Source organism: Eubalaena glacialis, chromosome 17 (assembly GCF_028564815.1).
Source record: "Eubalaena glacialis isolate mEubGla1 chromosome 17, mEubGla1.1.hap2.+ XY, whole genome shotgun sequence".
Classification (NCBI taxonomy): domain Eukaryota; kingdom Metazoa; phylum Chordata; class Mammalia; order Artiodactyla; family Balaenidae; genus Eubalaena; species Eubalaena glacialis.
The window spans coordinates 88,830,668-88,851,513 of NC_083732.1; the positions used below are offsets into that span (position 1 = coordinate 88,830,668).

General features: G+C 64.1%; 3 protein-coding genes and 1 long non-coding RNA gene across 4 annotated transcripts; 2 read left to right on the forward strand and 2 right to left on the reverse strand.

Moving 5' to 3' along the window:
• The first annotated feature begins 556 nt into the window (after window positions 1-556).
• On the forward strand, window positions 557-4,297 carry LOC133077076 (sphingomyelin phosphodiesterase 5-like). Its single transcript, XM_061171745.1, has 3 exons — window positions 557-617; window positions 1,559-2,697; window positions 3,128-4,297. Exons 1-3 carry the CDS (start codon window positions 557-559, stop codon window positions 3,155-3,157), a joined length of 1,230 nt encoding a protein of 409 aa, XP_061027728.1. The 3' UTR covers window positions 3,158-4,297.
• On the reverse strand, window positions 3,934-13,775 carry OPLAH (5-oxoprolinase, ATP-hydrolysing). Its single transcript, XM_061172142.1, has 27 exons — window positions 13,693-13,775; window positions 12,980-13,203; window positions 12,713-12,904; window positions 12,110-12,209; window positions 11,906-12,029; window positions 11,625-11,820; window positions 11,378-11,543; window positions 11,132-11,270; window positions 10,984-11,051; window positions 10,590-10,855; window positions 10,381-10,493; window positions 10,119-10,289; window positions 9,833-9,970; window positions 9,603-9,741; window positions 9,349-9,461; window positions 8,991-9,142; window positions 8,307-8,467; window positions 8,127-8,228; window positions 7,881-8,055; window positions 6,019-6,203; window positions 5,750-5,896; window positions 5,530-5,664; window positions 5,193-5,342; window positions 4,908-5,065; window positions 4,655-4,815; window positions 4,394-4,491; window positions 3,934-4,145 (listed from the first exon to the last, which is right to left on the reverse strand). Exons 2-27 carry the CDS (start codon window positions 13,148-13,150, stop codon window positions 3,999-4,001), a joined length of 3,867 nt encoding a protein of 1,288 aa, XP_061028125.1. The 5' UTR covers window positions 13,151-13,203; window positions 13,693-13,775; the 3' UTR covers window positions 3,934-3,998.
• A 1,103-nt stretch (window positions 13,776-14,878) lies between these two features.
• LOC133077373 (speriolin-like) lies at window positions 14,879-15,434 on the reverse strand. The gene has a single exon (XM_061172143.1). The coding sequence runs from the start codon at window positions 15,268-15,270 to the stop codon at window positions 14,911-14,913; it is 360 nt and encodes a 119-aa protein (XP_061028126.1). The 5' UTR covers window positions 15,271-15,434; the 3' UTR covers window positions 14,879-14,910.
• Window positions 15,435-15,947: 513 nt separating this feature from the next.
• Window positions 15,948-19,505, forward strand: LOC133077374 (uncharacterized). The gene is made up of 3 exons (XR_009697706.1): window positions 15,948-16,376; window positions 17,883-18,089; window positions 18,623-19,505. It is a non-coding gene; the product is annotated as an uncharacterized LOC133077374 (long non-coding RNA).
• The last annotated feature ends 1,341 nt before the right edge of the window (window positions 19,506-20,846 follow it).

A 20,846-nucleotide genomic window follows, 5' to 3' on the forward strand; every position in this document is an offset into this window, starting at 1 on the left:
GGGTGTGCCAGCAGGCCTGGTGATGAGCATGGAACTGAGGCCTGGGCACAGAGCAGGAGGCAGAGGCGGGGTCAAGAGAAGGATGTGGGCCTGGGAGCTCCTCCCTCTGCACGAGGCAGCGACAAGGAGAGTGCGGACAAGTGTTTCTGGAACCTCACTGAGGGCAGGAGGACATTAAAGGGAGGGGAGCCAGGAGGAACCTGGGCACCGGGCAGCCCAGGGAGACGGGGTCCCTGCCAAAGGCACCCGCAGGAAGGGACTGGACTGGGAGAGCCAGAGCTGGCGAGGGCAGATCCCACCTACTGCAGGGGCAGAGCTGAGGAGCACAGGCCGGATGGAAAGCCGAACAGAGCAGGGGAGAGCTGGAGTGGGGGTGGGGTGGGATGGGATACCTGGAGGTGACCTGTAGACTCGGAGGGGGAAGCGCTCGTGGAGAGTGCAGGATGCAGAGGGGTGTAGGCCAGGATGCTTGTCCCTTCGGGACGTGCATGAGGAGAGGAGAGCAGTGTGGGGCAGAGCAGAGGGCCTGCCTGAAGAAGGGGAGGAGGTGGTGGGGATGCGGACCCCAGCCAAGGAGGCTCTGGAAGCACTGCTGCCTGCCAGCCTGAGGACCGCAAGTGAACAGAGGAGCCCCTGGGTCTGGGTTCAAACAGGAGAATCATGTCAGCAAACAGCAAGGGGTGCAGAGGAGAGGGGGTGTAGGGCGTGCTGGGGTGCTCTGCCCCAGAGCTCCCTGCCTTCTTGCTCCCCTCGCTCCCAGGCCTGCTACTTCAGGAGATGAAGCCAGACCCCTGGGAAAGGCAGGGAAGGCCTCTGCGTATAGATATGTTAGAGAGCTATACATACAGACCTTCTAGCTCTGTCTGCTGAGAAGGCTTAGCAATACGACAAACCCGTAGCAACGAGCACACCCAGCACCAGATCTTGATTTGTAAAGGGGATCAGGGATTTCTGGAAAACTGGGGGCTGGCGGGGGGGGAGAGCAGAAGCCCCTTCTCCTCCATGTCTGTAGGTGTGAAGGGCAGCCCTGGCCCAAACTTCAGGGCAATTTAAGAGACAACCTTAAGAGCTCTAGGAACTGGTTCACAGCTCGAATTAGGAAGGTGGAGGGCAGGGCAGCGCCTGAGCAAGCGCGAGGCAGCTGGGTCCTGGGATGCAACAGAGCGGGTGCAAGAGGGCTCCGCGGATGGGGAGCTGGCTTCCACCTGGCTCGCGTGCCCCGGTGGCCCGGCCTGCTGCGCAGAGCCGAACCAACGGCCCTTCCCCCAGGTTGGAAGCTTCTTGGGGGAGGGTCACAGAGCCGCCTCCACTGTGGGCTCTGCCGGGCCACTGTGGGCTGAGCCGGTGGCTGGTTAGGCCTCTCCGAGTCCGCCCCTTCCTCGGACCGGGGGAAGCAGGTCGGGTTTGGGTAGATCCCGCAGTCTGGGCAGCGCGAGCGCCGGGGCCATTTCACTCTGACTTGCGGGAGGAGGGAGAGGGGGATGCAGCGCGCATCGCGCTCCACTCCCTGTCGTTGCGCCGGCCCGCATTAAAAAGTGTCGCCCTCCACTTGGTGTAGGCTGCACCCAGAAGTTGCTCCCATCGGGCGGGTCTGGGGGTTCTCCCAGCGGCTTTCAGGGGAGGGCGGGGCGAGAAGGATCTGGGGCGGGACCAGGGTCTCTTTCGCTTTCCCTTTTGTTCTCCAACCGCCGCCGAGATTCCGCGCGGGGGAGGAGAGGGCGGCTTCCCGGGTGGCTCCGCCTGTGCCCGTACCCCCACGCTCGCGGGGGCTCAGCGCCTTGCCGGCTCCGCGCACAAGTTGTGCCACGTGGCCTTGACCCCTGTGACTCCCCTGCAGCTCCCGGGCACGCACGAACGAGTCGACTCGCACGCTGTAAGCCCGTGAGTCGTCGGAGAGACTTGCTACCAAGAGCCCCGCGCGCCACGCCATCCCCGCCCGACTGGCCCCCGACGCCCTGCGCCCTACGGCCCTCGCCCTTCCCGCACCCTGTGCTGCACGGTCTCCCCGGCCTGGCCCGCGCGCTACTTTTCCCGGCCTACTGGGCCCTGGACCAGCTGCTGGGCTGCTGGGCGCCGGCCGCACGCCCAAGCGACCCGATCTGGCTGAGCGCCGCAGCGGGCGCCGGAGCGGCTCTGCTGCTCTGGCTGCTGCTGCAAGCCTGGCGCCGTCCCTTCTGCTACCAGCCCCCTCCGCAGTGCGGGGCGCCCCCCACGCCCTGGCGCCCCCCAACTGAGCCCGCGCGCAGCTTCAGCTTCTTCAGCGCCAACCTGTGCCTGCTCCCCGACGGGCTGGCGCGCTTCAGCAACTTGCCGCACAGCCAGCGGCGGGCCGAGACCGTGGGCGCCGTGCTGCTCGCCGGCCTGCGGCATTCGCCCTATGGGGCTACCGGCTGCAGTTCGCCAGTGCAGGGGATGCCGTGCGGGGTGCTGATAGGCGCCATGCCAGCGAGTCTGGACTTCACGTGCCTGCAGGAGGTGTTCGATCTTCGCGCAGAGCGACGCCTGGTGAGCCGCCTGGCACCCAATCTGGGCCCGGTGTCGTACGACGTGGGCACATTCGGCCTGCAGCCCGGGCTACACCTGAAGCTGCTGGGCAGCGGGCTGCTGCTGGCCTCGCGCTACCCGCTGCTACGCGCAGTCCTTCCTCACGCACGTCGCGAGGATGCGCTGGCCTCCAAGGGACTACTTTCTGCACAGGTGCCCGCCCACAGGCCGCGGCGCTCCGGCACCCGGGAGGGGGCGGGGCATGGGGTCGAACGCGCGAAGATCCCCAAGCGCAGCTGGGCATCCCGGACGGGCGCCGCATCGTGGGCTTCCTGCACTGCATGCATTTGCATGCGCCGAGCAGTGAGCCCGACTGGCTGCTCGTAGGCTCGTGGGCGGGCCGCCCCCTCTCACTCTCTCTGCGCGGAGTCCCAACCCTTGTCTGCGCCTCCCCTCCCCCCACCGCTTATTCACTGCCCCAGGCGCCGCCAGTCCCTTCGAGTGCCGGTGGGCTCACAGATCGGGACCGGGCGGGGCGGGGGAAGGTGCGGGGGCAGCTGGGTGTCCAGGAAGCAGAATGGCACCTCGGACTGAGCCTTCCTTCCCTCCCCGTCCCTCCCCTCCAACCCACCCCGCCCCGCAGAGGACGGGCTCCTGCGCCGCAAACAGCTGACGCTGTTGCTGGACTGGGCCGAGCGGTCCGAGGTTGAGAGCCGCCAAAGCGACGAGGCCGTGGCCTTCAGTGTGCGCCTGGGTGACCTAAACTGCGACAACTGCTCGCTTAGCTGAGAGGAGGCTGCAGCGGGGCGGGCGGGCGGCCGGCGCACCAGCTGTTCAGCCGCTTCCGGGACCCCTGCCGGCTGGGGACGCGCCGGGGCTGCGGGCGGGCGGACCTAGGGCGGGCTCGCGGGCCGAGGCTCCCACTGATACCGCCCTTGCCCGCCCTCCCCCGCCCTCCCCAGGAACGCGGCTGAGCACCTCCAATCTCCGCCACTCCGTGGCCTGCTCCGCGGAGATGCTGAGGGGAGTGGCTACCTGGGGGCCAGGCAACGCCCGGAAGGAGGGCTGCCCTGACCTTGCTGACGCCGCCACCCTCCTCAGGGCCTTGGAGCAGGGGGAAGGGCGCCGCCGCTCCCTGGCAGGCCCTCCCGGGGGAGGCCGCCCGGCTGAGCACTGGCGGGGCCGGCGCCGGGACTACGTCACCTACCGGGGAGGACCCGGGGGCATTCCGAGCCCAGGAAGTGCCAGAGCTCAGGGTGCTGGGCCTGCTGGCGCTGGGGCGACTCCTCAACCTGACTCCTGCCCCCAAGAGGTGGAACAGGTGACATTCAGCACCGCCCTGGCGGGGCTTACGGACCACCTGGCTGTGGGACTTCCAAGCCCTCCTAAGGCAGGTACGGAGGAGACAGGTGCCAGCACGGGTGGAAAGACAGACAGGGACGCAGAACGTGAGCCTGGCCAGCCGCCACTGGAACAGGACGACTTCAGGGATCTTTATTGTACGGGGCCCTCCCTCACACAGTCTCCTGGGCCCTGCGGTACTCATAGACGCTGCCCCGCTCAGAGAAGGCTTTGGGCTGCAGGAGCGACGCCGGCAGTGGGGCGGGGTCCTCTGGGTCCCCATAGCCCCCGCCGCCTGGTGTGTGGAGACAGAACACATCCTGTGGGGCAGAGGGGAGGTTCAACCTGGGAGTGGGCTCTGCCTGTCTCCTGCCGCAATCCCATCCCCGGTGGGGCAGTGCATCCACAGCAGCCAGCTGGGACCCCAGAGAGCCGGTCTGCGGCCCCCATCCTTCAGGAGCCAAATTAAACTCCGTCTCTAGTTATTTCTGCAACTCCATTCACTCTGTGGGATGAGGGCAGCTGGGGGTGGGGGCGGGGATGGGACAGGCCAGGCCGCAATCCTTACCCCGGGGCACACGGGCACCGAGGTCTTCCCACCCAGATTCACTGTCCGGCCGTCCTTCCGGATCAGTAGGTTTAGGCCACGGGTTCCGGGCTCACCCCCTGCAAGAAGAGGCAAGGTGGGGGTGGCCCAGGAGGCAAGGAAGTGAGAGACATGGGGGGCTGGTGGGGGAACAGGGGGTAGATGGGACAGGAGGTGGGTGGGGAACTGACGGCCGTGATGGGGGAGACTGGGCTGGGGGGAGAGGCGAAGGGAGCCGCTTACCCATAAGGCCGTAAGGCTGGAAGGCGCGGCGCTCGGTCAGCACCGACAGTAGCGTCTCCTCACGAAAAAGCAGCTCGCGGATAACACCATCGCCGCCCCGGAAGCGGCCGCGCCCCCCAGACCCCAGTCTCAGCTCGAAGCGGCGCAGGATAACTGGGTACCTGCGCGGGGCCAGGGGCTCAGCCCAGCCCGCCCCGCCCCCGCTCCACCCCAGGCCCCTCTCCTCAGCCCCACCCCTTCCTGCACTGCTCACCTGCTCTCCAGGATCTCGGGGTCGGTGATGCGCGTGTTGGTCATGTGGCTGTGCACGCCGCTGCGCCCATGCCAGCCGGGGCCCGCGCCCGCGCCGCCGGCCACCGTCTCGTAGTAGCCCATGTGGGCGTTGCCCAAGGTCACGTTGTTCATGCAGCCCTGGCAGGGGCAAGTGGCCGCTGCGCTGGCTGGGGGTGCGTCCCCTCTCTGCCGGTCGCAGCCCGCAGCCCGCCCCCCGCCCCCCGCCCCCAGCAGCCCCCGAGCTGTGCCCACTGGCCCACCGCACCTGGGAAGCAGCGCAGGCCCCGAAGGCCCCCAGGATGACATCCACCACCCGCTGCGACGTAAGCACGTTGCCGCCCACCACCGCCGCCTCTGGGGACGGGTCCAGGATGGAGCCCTTAGGGATCACAACACGCACCGGTGCCAGGCAGCCCTGTGGGGAGAGGGGCCAGCGCTCAAGAACAGTTGGGAGGTACACCACCCGCTTCCCCCAGGCCCACCGGGGGGATCAGGCCCTAGGATCAGTCCGACCTTGGGCTGACCTAGCCCCAGGCTCCCTCAGGGTGACATGGGGCTTGGGGTTGACCTGCTGTCCGTGTGCACAGCACACCCTTGCGCACCTGGTTGAGTGGGATGTCGCGGCCGACCAGACAGCGAAGGCAGTAGATGAGCGCAGACAGCGTGATGGCCCGAGGCGCGTTGAGGTTGCCGAACACCTCGGGCCCCGTGCCGCTGAAATCAAACACCGCGCTACCCTGCTCGCCAGAGAGGAGGGGAGAAGTCAGCAGCCAGGTGGCCACGGCCCTGATGCCTGGGGAGATCCTTCCTCCCAAGACTCACCTGACTCAGGTTGATCTGCACTCGGAGTCGGATGGGAGAACCGTCGTCCATGTGGTCCTCTGCAGACACCTCCAGGGGCAGGCCCCGGGCCTGCCGGGAGGTTCCAAAGGCCCGAAGCATGTCTCGCACAGCTAGCTCAGCGTTTGCCTGGTGGGAAGTACGTTCAGTAACGGCCACGCCACCTTCTAGGTGGGCCAGGTGCCCCCACCTCCGTCCACCTGCTTGGGGCAGGCACAGAGCTGCCCGCTTGCTCCTTCCCCCAGGCCCACCTGAATATGGCCCATGTAGGCCTGCACCACATCCAGGCCATACTGCCCAATGAGCTCGCCCACCAGCTGGATGCCCTTCTGGTTGGCTGCCACCTGGGCACGCAGATCTGACAGGTTGTCATGCAGGTTCCGTGTTCCGCTGCAGCCTGGAATCTTGCCTGGTGCCCGCAGGGCTTCAGTTACCGCTGAATGGATGGGATTGCCACTAAGCCACTCTCAAAGTCCCAGGGCCACCTGGTGCCCTGCTCCACACCTGCTGTACTTCTGCTGGGGCACTGCAGGGACCACATGTTGGCCCATCACTGGCTCCCCACTACCCTGCTGGCTCTCCCAGGTCCCTGAAAACCCCCAGCTTCCCCCCATCAGCTGCTGAACCTTCTTCCCACACCCCAATCCCCCAGGGCACCCTAGGACGGGACAAGCAGCTTTGACCATGACCATGATCTCACATGGGCTGGAGGTACCTGGGGCAGGGGGCGGGGCAGGGGGCAGGTTCCCTCAGCAAACTCTCCTCCCTCCTTCATTCCTCCTGCCCTACCTCCCCACCACCTGACCCACACTCTCCAGCCTTTTCTGGGCCCCCCTCCCCTCTCCCAGCAGGAAAAACCACTTCCCTTAACCCTCCCACACTCACACTGCCCTCAGCCCTGGGGCCCCGAACTCACCGCCACAACCAGTCGTTTTGAAAGAGCGCCAGCATGGCTGCCTGTGCGCCCCGGCACCACCCCCAAAAGATCTGGACAAGGCCTCCACCTCGGGCAAGCAGTACAGGTTCTGGACCCATGGACCACTCCCTGCTTCTGGAAAGCTCCCCTCCTGAGTCTGGATCAGGGTCCTCTCAGGCTCCCTGGTCACTGGGTCCTCTGCCACATGGCTGCACAGGTCCCTCAGTGATCCCTGCCCTCTGCCCCCACCCCATACTGACCAAGGGAGCAGCCAGGCCTCAGTCACTGTCTTCGTGTTCTCAGCACCCACAGCAGCCCATGGCTCTATTAGCCCACCTTCCACCCCACCCACATCACCTATTCTCACTCTGGGATGCCCCCAAGGCTCTCAGACCCCTGCAGCTTCACACCAGCTGTCCCTGACCCCCAGGTCCCACTGCAGCTTCTGTCCCACCTTCCTGGCAACTGCAGTGCCAGAACCTTCATCCTACAGCTGTCCAAACTTGATTCCCTCCCCGCTGCCCAAATCCCACCAGTTACCAACCTTACCTCCAAAACACCCTCACCGTTGCTTCCCAGTTTGAGGCTCAGCATCATCCAGGGCGAGTGTAGCTGCCCCCACCCAACTCCCTCTGCCTGGCCTGCAGGACCCTCCATGCCCGGGACCCTCCATGCGCCCTGCACGTAGGCAGGGGACTTGCCTGGTGCACAGGCAGCTCAGGGCCAGCTGAAGCCCTTCACAGCTGCCCGGCCGCCCCACTGCCCAGTGACTGACCCAGGCCCAGGAAAGCTCTCCGAGAGCCTGCAGCCCCTGGCCGCTGGTGCTGCCGTGTCTCTGCAGTCCCCAGACCCAGTGCAAACCCAGTGCAAATCATAAACGCCATGAGCAGCCGCCCACCTTAAAATAGGCTCCTCCCCCTCCTGCACCCAATCTCTTGGGTATCCTGGCCAGCTCCCCACCCCCAAACCTTCCAGGCCTTCTTGGGCCCAGGCAGAACTCAGCTCAGCTGGTCTGATCACCTCTGAGAGGCGATCTGCAACCACCCTGGGGGGTCACCGCCCGGCTCCCTCAGCCTGGAGGCCGGCCTAGGCCAGGGGGGAGGGGGGCAGTGGGGGCTGCATCCCCGTGTCCGGCCCAGCCTGGCTGCAGGAAGCGGCCAGGTGTTTCAGCCCCACCCCAGACCCGTTCCCACTCACCCTCCTCCTGGAAGACACCCGCCTGGACAAGTCTGAAGGACAGAAAGACGGCACCCTCCTGCTGCAGGGTGGTGGAGTGGGGGGGCATGGAGCCCGGTGTGATGCCCCCAATATCCGCGTGGTGCCCGCGGCTGGCCACGTAGAACACAGGCCGCGTCTGACCCGGCCAAAACACCTAGGGGTGAGGGCAACGGTCAGGGGCGCCGGCGGCCCTACCACCAAAGGTACCTGGGCAGCGACCCTCACCGGTGTGATGACAGTCAGGTCTGGCAGGTGGCTGCCCCCCGCACTGGGGTGGTTGCTCAGCAGCACGTCGCCGGGATGGAGATCAGCCCCCAAGTGCTGGATCTGAAGCCAGGAGACAGGTGCAGAGTCGGGAGGGGGCCGGCGCGAGGGGTGGGGGGCAGGGAGAGGGGCCCGCCAAACCTGGAACTGCACCGTCTCCTGCATGGCACCCAGGTGCACGGGGATGTGAGGGGCGTTGGAGACCAGCCCCCCGTCGGGCCCAAAGAGGGCGCAGGAGAAGTCCAGGCGCTCCTTGATGTTGGTGGAGATGGCCGTGCGCTGCAGGATGCGGCCCATCTGCTCTGGGGACACAGAGTGACCAGATGCCCGCTGGCCCCACCCCATCCACAGAGCATTCCCGGGGTACGGAGAGGCAGGGCCCACCGCCTTCGAGGCCTCCGAGTCCCGGACCCGGGACCCGAAGCGGGTGATGGTCCACCTAGACACAGTGAGGCCATGGCCAAGCCACATCTTGCTCATGTGAAGGGCACCCCCTTCCTCCCCAGCCCTGCCCGGCGCCCCCATCAACCCTACGCCCTGCTTCGTACATTAAGAAACTGATGCCGAGGCATAGGCTTCGGAGCCTGGGTTCACTATGCAGAGCCCAGATCACACGGTGCTGGGAGGAGAAAAGCGCCCACCCTGCCCAAGGCCTGCAGTGCAGCGGGGCTGTGCCATCCCAGGGCCAGGGCCACACTGCCTGCACCACCGCAGGAGGGCTTCCGCTTCTGCCCCTTCCCCCGGGTCACGCTTTCTCTCTGCACACCCCTGCCGGGCACGCCGCAGGGAGCAGGGCGGGGGAGCAGGATGGTGGAAGCCACTCACCAGCGATGCTCATGAAGCGGTGGGAGAAGATGGACAGGTGGATGGGGTCGAGCTGGGCACCCACCGTGCTGGGGGCCTCAGCCCCCACGGAGATGCGGATGTCCCCAGTCTCAGTCACCTCTGCCTGGCAGCCTGGCTCCACCAGGATGGTACTGGGGACAGGGAGCAGAGGGGCTGCAGGAGCCAGGCCACACACCCCTCCCAACCAGGGACCCCCTGTGCCCAGGCCCAGAAACAGCCCAACCATGAAGGGACCCCAGAGTCCTTCAGACTCCTGCAGCCTGGGCCAGAGAACCCCCCGCCAGGGCCCCACAGGTCACCCCAGCCCCGGCAGCCGTGGCCCCGGCCCTCACCCCACCTGTTGCTGTCAATGATGAGGCAGGGCCCCTGCAGCTTGTGCCCATCGCCCAGCTCGCCCAACAGGTACACGGGGGTCTCTTGGTAGCCCCCCTCGAAGTAGCAACGGGTCATCTGAGGAGGGTGTCAGGTGAGCGAAGTTCCTAGGGCCGGGGCCCTCCCTGCGTCTCCCCGCGTCTCCCCGCGTCTCCCCCTCCACACCTGTCCCCGTGTCCCAGTGGGTGTGGGCGGACGGGCACAGGCAGGGCCACCAACCTTGTCTACCCGGGGAGGCCCACTCTGGGCTTTCGGGACGAACTCGAGGCGAAGGCCACTGTGGCCAGTGCCCCTCACCCGCACGTCGTCCACCACCACTGGCCGCTCAGGGATGATGAAGCCAAACTCCCTCATGTACCTGCACACCCGGAGGTCCCGGAGAGCCATCAGGGCGGGCAGCCAGGCCAGCGGACCCCAGCCAGGGCGCCCAAGACACGGAGCTCACATACCTCTCGACGAAGCCTGCCCCAAAGTCGCCCGCTCTGGGTGAGCGGGCAGTGGCTGGGTGCTGGTGGGCGGACACCATCAGGGCGCAGTCCGTGCCCTGGTAGCGCAGGTGCAGGAAGCTCTCGGTGCTGATCTGGGCCCTGCAACGGTGACAGGCAGGGCACTCGCACAGGGTACCCTTGAGGACACCTAGTCCAGCCCTCCCTGACTGCCGCCAAAGAGGCCCCAAGTGAAGCGGCTAGGATGCGGCAGGCCCTCCACCTGGCCCGGCAGCCCCCGGAGCCCCACCTGGGGAAGCCCTGGGCCCGCAGGGCATCCACACACTGCTCCTCCAGGCGGCTCAGCCTCTGGTCCAGCTGCACAAAGGTCTCGGGAGCATAGGGCAGGGAGCAGGGCTCCTGCGCCTCGTGTACCACATCTGCCAGGGCCAGCCCCAGTGCTGACAGCAGCCCACTATGCCTAGGGGAACAGGGACCGCATAGCGAAAGGGTGGGGTGCCTCCCAAAGTGGCCCCCCAGCCCCAGGACACACGCACCACACCCAGACACACCTATGAATGTGCACGGTGTCCATGCCCAGGGCCCGGGCGATGGCGCAAGCGTGCTGCCCACCAGCTCCCCCAAAGCAAGCCAGCACGTGGGCCGAGGGGTCGTGGCCTCGTGCCTGGAGAGCCAGAGGGGGATCAGTGGCCTACCCTGCCCCGCCCGGCCCTCCCCCATCCTGCCCCCCGCCCCCGGGCGAGGGCGAAGGAGGCTGTACCTGCGTGAGCGCACGGATGGGCCGGCACATGGCCTCGTTGGCCACACGCACAAACCCCATGGCCACCTCCTCCAGGCTCAGTGGGGAGGCCGGACAAGGCCCGTTGGTCAGGAAGCTGTTGACCTCAGTGGCCACAGCCTCCAGGGCCTTTCGGGACGCCTCCAGGGACAGTGGCTGGTCCTCTCCCGGCCCAAAAATGCGGGGGAAGGAGGCAGGCAGCAGGCGACCCAGGACCAGATTAGCATCCGTCACGGTCACAGGGCCTCCTGGGAGGTGTGCACGGTGTGGGGCTGGAGGTGAGCGCCGGAAGCGGGCAGTGGGGGTGGGGCTGGAGGGGTCGGCTGGGCCTGGGCCGTGTGGGAAGGGGATTGGCAGAGCACGTGCCAGCTCTTACCTTTGCGGTAGCAGGCGGGGCCAGGGTGGGCTCCTGCAGACTCTGGCCCCACCACGAAGAGGCCTGACCTTTGGAGAGGGGAACTGGAGGTGGAGGTGGGTTGGGAGGCAGGGCTGGGGGTCCCGCCCAGGTGCGGGATGGGGCTGACCTGAAGAAGAGGCGGGAGCCCCCACCAGCTGCCACGGTGTTGATGTCCAGCTGGGGGGCCTGGAGGGTGACACCAGCTGTGCTGGCCTCGAAGACGTGCTCAAATTCGCCAGCGTAGCGGCTCACATCGGTAGACGTGCCTGGTGGGAGACGGGGTGGTAAGGAGTCTTCCCACAGACCTGGATGCCTGACATTGCCCAGCCCGGCATCTGAGGCTCCCCCGGACCCCACCCTCGGGCCCTCATACCTCCCATGTCAAAGCCGATGACAGGATGGCCACCCTCCACCCGGTAGGTGGTGGCTGAGTAACCAACCACGCCCCCAGCAGGGCCCGAGAGCACAGCGCGGGAGCCACTGAAGGAGTCCACGGGCGCCAGGCCACCATCGGAGCGCATGAACAGCACCTGCACGTCCTGTGGGCGGGCAGGTGGGCAGTGAGGGGCGGGGTGGCGCAGGGCGGGGATGGCCAGGGGTGGGCAGGCGGGGGGCCTCACCTTGAGCTGACCCTGGAAGCCACGGCGGAAGCCCTGCACGTAGCGCTGGATGGTGGGTGTGAGGTAGGCGTCAGCGCAGGCAGTGTGCCCCCGAGGCACGATGCGCACCATGGGCATGGCCTCCGAGGACAGCGACACGTGTGTGAAGCCCAGCTCCCGGGCCAGGGCGCCCACCTGCTGCTCGTGCTGGGCCCACCTACGATGACGTCCGAGTGCCGCTGAGCTACCCGCCCACCCGCTGGCCCACCCGCCGCCCGTGCCCCCAGCCAGCCCACACTCACGTGTATGAGTGCATGAGCACCACGGCCAGGCTGCGGATGCCTCGGGACAGGAGCCCCTCCAGCTTCCCTCGCAGGCCCCCCAGGTCCACAGGCTGCTGCACCTCCAGCAGGTCCCCTGTGCAGCCTGCAGGGAAGCCCGCCGCTGCCCCGTCAAAGGCCCATCTGGGCCTGCTGCCCTGCGCCCCAACACTCGGGCATCCGTACCTTTCACGGGCGTCCCAGCACCTGGCTCCCCTCGATACAGCACCACACGCTCGTCCACTTCTAGCACCTCCTCATACAGCATCTCGGGCATGGGCACGGCCTGAGGGCAGGCAGAGGCTCAGAGGAGGCCCAGGCCTGAGGGTCCCTGCTGGGGCCCTGCATGGGTGGGGCAATGCAAGCGAGGGGATGTGTCCCAACAGGCCAGTCCACAGGCCCAGGAGACACAGTGAGACAGGGTGACACAGTCAGAGCGGGTGGCCCCAGGAAGGCCCACCCAGGGGGCGGCTCTCTGCCCCCAGGCCTCTGAGTGCAGCCAACTGCCCCACCCCCACAAAGGCAGCTCCTTCCCAGAACCCAGCAGTGGGGGTGAGGGTCAGGGTCCAAGACAAGGCGGAGCGGCAGACAGGCACAGGACAACATGTGACCAGTCAGGGCTAGGGGGACGCAGCGTCCCACTACGAGTGCCCGGAGCCTCCTCTCTATCAGCTGGTGGCCTTGGGCTGGCACTGACCCTTCCAAGGACCGCTCTCCCCGAGGGGCCACGGCACTCCAGGGAAAACGTGCGCTGCAGAGCTGGCCGCCTGCTGGCGTGGATGAACTCACCAGGTCAAAGAGGTCTTCACGGGCCTGGGTGCCCACATGCAGCAGGTCTCGGAAGCCACGAGTCACCAGCAGTGCCACCCGCTCCCCGCGCCGTTCCAGCAGTGCGTTGGTAGCTACCGTGGTGCCCATGCGGATGCTGGCGATGCGACTGGTGTCCAGCGGCCGGTCCCGCGGCAACAGCATGCCCCCCTCCTGGGAACCACGTGGTCAGCCATCAGGCCTCTGGCCCCAAGGTTCCTCCCCACCCCACCACTCTGCCCTGGCCACCTGCTCCAGGATGCGGCGGATGCCCTCGGTGGGTGCGTCCACATAGTTGGCGGGGTCTTCTGAGAGCAGCTTTAAGACCCTCACGTGCCCCCCTGGGCACTGGGCAAAGACATCTGTGAAGGTGCCTCCACGGTCAATGGCAAAATGGAAGCGCCCCTCCGGGCTGCCCATGGTGATGGGGCTGGAGTCCAGCAGCGACTCTTCAGCCGGTAGTCCTGGGAGCACTGGACAGAGGCAGTGGGTCAGCAGGGAGGCCTGGGGGTCATCCACAGGCGGGCAGCCCTGGGCAGAGCTGGGATGGGGAGAAGACAGGGGTTCCACGCCCATGAGGGGCCCTGGGTGGAGCCAGAGCTGGGCAAGTCCGGCAGGGCCTAATAACCCCCACGCCCCAGTTCCAGTGCGCAGGGTTGCAAGGGACCCCAGGGCCTGGAGCAGGCCTTTCAAAGGAGGGGGCGTGGCGGGAGCCCTCGGGCTGGGGTTTCTGGGCCCTTAAGCACGAAGAGGCACGTGGGTTGGGAGCAGGTGAGGAAAGGCCCACTTCCCAACGGCTCGACCTTGGAGCAGAGGCCGAGAGGGACACGGGGACGGGGCGGAGCCTGCGCAGACGACGGTGCGGGGCCGGGGCCGGGAGGCGAAGGGGAGCGGGCGGTGGGGGCGAGTGGGGGCCGTGGGTGCGGACAGGGGAGCGGGGAGGATCCTGGCGCGGGACCCACCTGGCCTGTCGGCTCCGGTCGCTCGCCGTCCGTTCGGCCGCACTAGCTCCGGGCCCTGTCCGCGCCCGCCCCCAGCCCGGAAGCGGGGCCCGCCCCGGAGCTAGTGCGACCGGTCCCGGCGCGCCGGGCTCTCCGGTTGCGTCAGGCTCGGGTGGCCCGGAGCCGCCCCCTCCCTCGGCCGCGAGCTGCCCGGAGGACTGCGGGGCGGGGCCGGAGCTGGGCCGCGGGCGGCAGGCGTCTCCATCCCGATCCCCGGCGGGGCGGCGCTGTGCCGGCGCAGCCCCACCCCGCGGCCCGGCCCCCGGGCACCTGGGCTCTGCGGCCGCCCGGCCCTGCGCCGGTCCGGAGCTCGCTGAGCGCGGGCGCCCCAGGTATCCTCCTCCAGGTGCCCCGGGGCAGGCGGAGCCGGCTGCCCAGACGACCTCGGACCGCGCCCCCCAGCGTGCGGCGGTTGTGACGGCCCGGGGTGGGGGATGGCTGACGCGGGAGGGCAGAATTGAGTGGCCCGGCCGGGGCGGGGGGCAGGGGGCGCCCTGGAGAAACCCCTCACTCCCCGTGGGCGCGCCAGGCGCTGTGGGCTGGGGGCCCTCCACACCGCCCTCCCAGGCCGACCGCGCGACGCTCGGGCTGATATCGCCAGACGCTGTGGTCAGTGTCGGGACCACGGGGCGGGTGGCTGCTCTTCCCGGGCCTGTTTCCCCGCGAGCTGAAAGCTGCCCGGGTGCCTGCCCAGGCCTGAGGTGGGCTGGAGCTGTGAGGGGCTCCCGCAAAGGAACGGTGGGGGACAGGGGGCTTCCCAAGCAGAGGAACAGCAGGTGAAGGGGCCACCTCACCTCACGGGCCAGGCAGACGGATGGCCAGACAGGAAGGGACACTGTGCATGCCCTGGCCCCATCCCACCCCAGGCTCTCCCGCTTCCTTGAGGCTTGCTGGCCCTTGAAGCCCGCTTGGTCCCAGGAGGAGAGAGGGAGGTGGGCTGCTGTGAGAGCACAGGGTCTGGGCCGCAACCCAGGCTGCAGCAGGGCTCCCCACGGACCGGTGGCCTCTGGCCGCCGCACATCCTCTGTATGATGGGGGATTAAAGGGCAGCCTCACGGCTCCCTCACTTCAGTCCAGCGCTGCTCTGAGGTCACTCTCTCAGAGATGTCACCTTCTCCCTGCTGCACCCCTAAAAGAGCCCCCCGACTCCATTCCTCGCCCCTTCCTCCACAGCACCTGTCAGCACCTGACAGGACACGGCCCCACGGGAGCAGGGGTTTCTCCCACTTTTCGCTGTCCTGCACGGCTCAGTGAGTGCAGCCTGTGGGTCCCCGAGGAGACCCCCACGGCCCTGGGCCACGCACCTCTTTCAGCATCCTTGAACTTGATGGTTCTGCGCCGGGGCAAGCGGGGGCTGGCGGTCACCTCGGCCAGGAGCCCGGAGCTGCAGAAGCTCAGGCTGCTGCCCCGGTTCCTGAGCACCAGCTTCAGCTCCTGGTTCTCCTGGATGAGCTGCACCAGCCGCCGCAGCTCTTGGTTCTCCTGTGCCAACCGCTGGATCTCCCGCCGCAGGCCCTCGTAGCTGCTGAGGAGGGACATGCCCGGCAGCGGTGGGCGGCAGCTGCCGGCAGCCGGCGGGCTGGCGAGGGGCAGCGGACCCTGCCATTGTGAGGTCAGCGCTGCCCCTCCCCCCACGCCTCAGCCGCATTCCAGGGCTTCAGAGCCAGGGCCCAGCGGTTCCAAGCACCTGGAGCAGGGCGAACTTGACCTCTGACCTCTGGCCCCCTGAGGGTTGAATGACTAGAGGAGCCCAGACCTGCCCCAGGCCTGGAGTCCCCCTCGGAAGCCCCTCCTGGAGGACAGAAGCTTCTGCATCCCAGCCTAGGATGGCGGTGTCGCAGGTAGAGGGGTGCGAGATTCAGGCATCCTTCCCCACCCATCTGGCCACCCACTGCCCGTGCCAGGTTGTGGGGCTGGCTGACTGGGCACAGTCCCAGAGGCGGTCGTGGCCAGCACAGCATCTGAAGGGCTCAGGAGGGTGGATGTTTGAGCTGCCCTGAGGGAGGCGGCATGTCTGGCCCAACAGCAAGGGGGAGCTGGACTGCAGGGACTAAGGTGGGTCAGAGCTTGGGGGCGTGGGGTGAGCCAATGAGCTCCTTAGGGCAAGGCTGGAGGCAAAGGTGGTCCTGCTGTTGGGGTGGCAGGGAGTGTCATTGTCACATGGGGGACGAGGCACCACATTCAGGGCCATGAGCTCAGGGAATGGTGGCGGGGAGGGCAGGGAGCAGGGAGGCCCCAGGAGACATTGAGGACAGCAGGTTCCTGGGGACAGGGGAGGAGCCACCTCAAGGACAACAATTGGGTTTACACTGAAGATCATATAAAGGACTTCTTTCCTTCACCCAATGCGCCTTCTAATGGGACGGCTCTGTGCAGTTGCCATTATTTTGTGTCATTTCTTCCATTATGATTATTGTTTATTTCACATCATCGTTTCCTTTTTGCGGGTCTGCTGTTTCCAGTTGTTAACCGGTAGTTTTCCTGGGATGTGCATGTTCTTTCCCCACTGCTCCAGGGTGGCACGCTGGCAGGAAGTTCTCACCGGTGCTGAGCGTCCGGGGACAGTCCTGAGAGCGGTGTTCGGGGAGACTGGGGAGCAACCACACTTAATCTCGATGGAAGTGATGTCAGTTTTAATAGTTTCTGTAAGTGGGAAATAATCCTCATTCTAAGGATTATAAAGTAGAGTGTTTACGACAGAACTAGAGATCTTACCCCCAAACAACGACAGGCTCAGGGCAGTCAACTTCCAACTCAGACATTCTCTGGAGGCCAGAGGGTGGACCGTGGTAGGCAGCATTCTAAGAAGGCCCCCAGGTTTTCCTGCCCTGGCGTACACGCCCTGCATACTTCCAGGACTGTGAGTGCAATGGCTTTTACACCCATGATCGTGTCGTGTCACATGACACAGCTGAGGTATAAAGGGATATTATCCTGGGCGAACCTGGCTTAATCAGGAGATCCCATATAAGGACAGTTTTCTTCCTGGAGGAAGCATGCAAAGCTCCAGAGAGATTCACGCGAGGGAGATTCTCCACTGCTGGGGGGCCATGAGGCAGGACATGTGGGCAGCCCCTAGGACCTGATATATCATAGCCAAAGTATTGAAAGACAAAAAGAAAACTTCAGGGCTTCCCTGGTGGCGCAGTGGTTGAGAATCTGCCTGCCAATGCAGGCGACACGGGTTCGAGCCCTGGTCTGACTGGGAAGATCCCACATGCCGCGGAGCGACTAGGCCCGTGCGCCACAACTACTGAGCCTGCGCGTCTGGAGCCTGTGCTCCGCAACAGGAGAGGCCGCGATAGTGAGAGGCCCGCGCACCGCGATGAAGAGTGGCCCCCACTTGCCGCAACTAAAGGAAGCCCTCACACAGAAACGAAGACCCAACACAGCCATAAATAAATAAATAAATAAAATTTAAAAAAAAAAAAAAAGAAAACTTCAAAAGTCACAAAATAAAAATAACTCATCACATACAAGTGAATACCATTAAATTCACACCTAACTTCTCACCAGAAACAATGAAGGCCAGGAGACAATGGGATGACAAACTGAAATCATTAAAAAACTGAAGCAAGAATCCAATATTTTGGAAAATGATCTTTTGTAAATTAAGGTGAAATAAAGACAGTCCAAAATAAACAAAGAGAGAATCTGTTGTTAGCAGACCTACCTTACAAGAAATACTAAAGAAAGTTCTTCAAGCTGAAAGGAAGTCACATGAAATAATCATTCAAGTCCAATTGCCCAAATGCAGCCATGCTGCACCCAGACTTGTGACCTACAGAGCTGTGAGTTTACAAGCGGATGTAGTTTTAAGCCACTGCATTTGGGGCAACCTATTACATAGCAGTGGAAACTAGCACAGCCTCCTGTGTTGAAGGAAACACAGGAGCCGATTATACAAGTAGCTGGGTTGCAAAGGAAATGGCATGTGCGCTGTCCCGGGGCAGAATCAGCCTTGAGACCTGGGATGGGAACTTTGAGCGGATACACTTGAATCTTAGGCTGCCAAACTCCCACAAGCCCCTTCCTGGCAGAAGCAGCCCCTCCTTCCTCGCTGGCGGAGCGGGCAGTGGCCTCCCCTGGGCACTAGGGGGCCGCCGACCACTGCTGCCACTGCAAGTGCACGTGCTGTCTCCCCTCCACAGGTGCATCCAGTTCTCAGTCCTTGGACTCTGAACTGGCCTTCTGCCTTATTTTGACCGGAAGAGCGTGGTGGAAGTGACAGTGTTCCCGTGCGGAGCCGTGACCTTGAGAGGCCTGGCAGGGGCAGGAGTTCCGGGAGTGACCCTGTCACTCTGGAGATTGTCACTCTGGGCTTGCAGCAGTCATTCGTGGAGGTCTACTACTTCTTGGTAAGAAGAGCGGGACCCGCCCCTCCCCGCCGTGCTCTGCATCATGACAGCTCGGCTCCGAGAGGCTGTGGCCAAGAGCACGGGGCCCCCTGTGCTCAGCTCCAGCCGAGGGCAGAGGAAGCTGGGAAAGACAAGGCCTCCCCCGCAACACCCGCGGGTCGGGGCATCTCTGGGAGGGGCGGGCTCCCACCCGCCCCAGCTCCCCCGGGCCCCACCCAGCGGTGAGGAGGCGAGGCGGAAGGACTCGTGGCTTCACAGCGCGGCCGAGCAGCTTCCCCGGACGCTGAGTGCGGTGTTGGGGAGGATGGCGGAGACCCTAGTGGTGAGGAATTACTAAGGAGCCCAAATGGGACTTCCCTGGCCGTCCAGTGGTTAAGACTCCCTGCTTCCAATGCAGAGGGCGTGGGTTCAATCCCTGGTCAGGGAGCTAAGATCCCACATGCTGCACTGAGCAGCCAAAAAAAAAAAAAAAAGCTCAAACACGTTACCACAAACCCGAAGGCTTAAAACAACAGACATTTATTCTCTTCCAGTTCTAAGGGCCAGAAGTCCAAACTGAGTCATTTGGGCTAAAATCAAGATGTCAGCCAGGACAGTTCCTTCTGGAGGGTCCGGGGGGAATCCGTTCCTTGCTGCGGCCAGCAGTCAGCGCTCCATGGCTTGTGGCTGCATCACTCCAATCTGCCTCCAAGGTCACCTCTCCTCCTCCTCTGCTTCTGCAGCCAAATACCCCTCTGCTTCTACCTTAAAAGGATACTCATGATTACATGTAGGGCCCACCTGGATACTCTAGGACACTCCTTCTCAAGACCCTTAGCTTAATCATACCTGCAAAGTTCCTTTTGCCATAGAAGGTGACATTCACAGCCTTTGGGAATTAGGACCTGGCTATTCTTCAGCCTGTTACACTGGCTGGACGTGGGGCAGACTTGAAAGTGTTCCTCAGCCGCACCCTGATTCATCAGCAAAGGGCAGCACGTCACTGGCTTGGGAGCTGAAGCACAACCTTTGCCCAGTCGGTGGCTGAACTCTAAGCTATGCTGACTCAGATGCAACTTCTGGGCAGCCAGGCTTAAATATAAGAAGGGGGGAGGACTTCCCTTGTGGCACAGTGGTTAAGAATCCGCCCGCCAATGCAGGGGACACGGGATCGAGCCCTGGTCCGGGAAGATCCCACGTGCCGCGGAGCAACTAAGCCTGTGTGCCGCAGCTGCTGAGCCTGTGCTCTGGAGCCCGTGAGCCACAACTACTGAAGCCCACGTGCCTAGAGCCCGTGCTCCGCAACAAGAGAAGCCACCGCAAGGAGAAGCCCACGCAGCGCAACGAAGAGTAGCCCCCGCTTGCCGCAACTAGAGAAAGCCCGCGCGCAGCAACGAAGACCCAGCGCAGCCGAAATTAAATAAATAAATAAATTTATTTTTTTAAAAAAAGAAGGGAGCGGGGGAGGGGGCCTGAGTAGTGACGTCATAAGCTGCACACTGTGGAGGAACAGACTTCACAGAACTGCTGCAGACAAGCCACTGGACTAATTAACAGCAACAGCAACAAGCCCAAGGAGGGGCCAGCTAAACATAACCCAGAGTTACTACAACAGGTCATTTAAAACGTCCAGTTTTCAGCAAAACACCCTGAGACGTGCGGAGAAACAGGACAGGGTGATGGTTGCACAGGAGAGGGATGCAACAGTCACTGCCCTTGAAGGGCCAGGTTTTGGATTCGTAGACAGAGACATCAAAGCTTCGCTTACACAAAGGCCCATGAAAGGGGTGGCTGCAGTGGCAGGTGGTGGCAGGCCCCTCTGCCACTGCAAATACCCCGCCTGCAGCAGCAGAGACCCACAACCTCACTCGCACCCCTCCCACCTGGAGGGGCAGTTATTCGTTCTGCCCCAAACCAGCCCCTATTCTGGACACGGCTTTGCCCTCCCTGACAGCTCCTCTCCCAGCACCTTCATCCCAGGCTTACCAAATGCCTTACCTCCCGCTGGATGGTGCTGCACACCAAGGACCCATCTGAGAGCCAATGGCCCATGGCAATGAGCTCATGACCCCGGGACTCACTGGTCTTCCCAGGTTCCCCATCGGCCTAACAGAATGGAGACAGTCTGTTGAAGGCCCTGCCATGCTTCCAACTGGCTGTTGACCCCTCTTGGGATGGGACGCTGCTGAGATGCATCTGTGCTGCCTAAGGGGTCTGGGGTCTGGGGACAGATACACTGCGAAGTCATGAGGCTCAGCTCGGGACTCTTCCAGACCAGGGCCCCAGCAAAGTGTTCACAGGGTCGCACATTTTGTAAAATTTGCAAAAGTACATAATTTAATCACAGTCGGTTAATGCTGTCTCTTCCCACTGCAACCCGCTTTGGTTCATTTCCTCCCCTGCTGCACGGAACAGGGTGGGGGGCGTCGTGGGCTCCACTCAGGGAGGCTGAGTCGGGAGAGCTTTAGTGTGGTTCTGGGGAAACATTCACTTCCTGGTGTAGTTCAGTTATTGCTGTCATTCTGTTGTAGAAGTGGCTTCCAGGAACACACCGGCCCTCTGTGCTCTGTGTCACTACACATCAAGCTAATTGAATTGGCTAAGGAGTGTCGTCAGTTCGAAAACCATCTAAGTTAGTCACAGACAAGGGCCCCCAAAGGCCCTGAAATCTTAGGGCCCATATGTGAAAGAAATTTGATAGAGGTTTTCTCAAATTTAATAATTCTAAAAATTATTTACACAATATTAGCTAAAGGTGCTGTTACCTGAAAACAACTT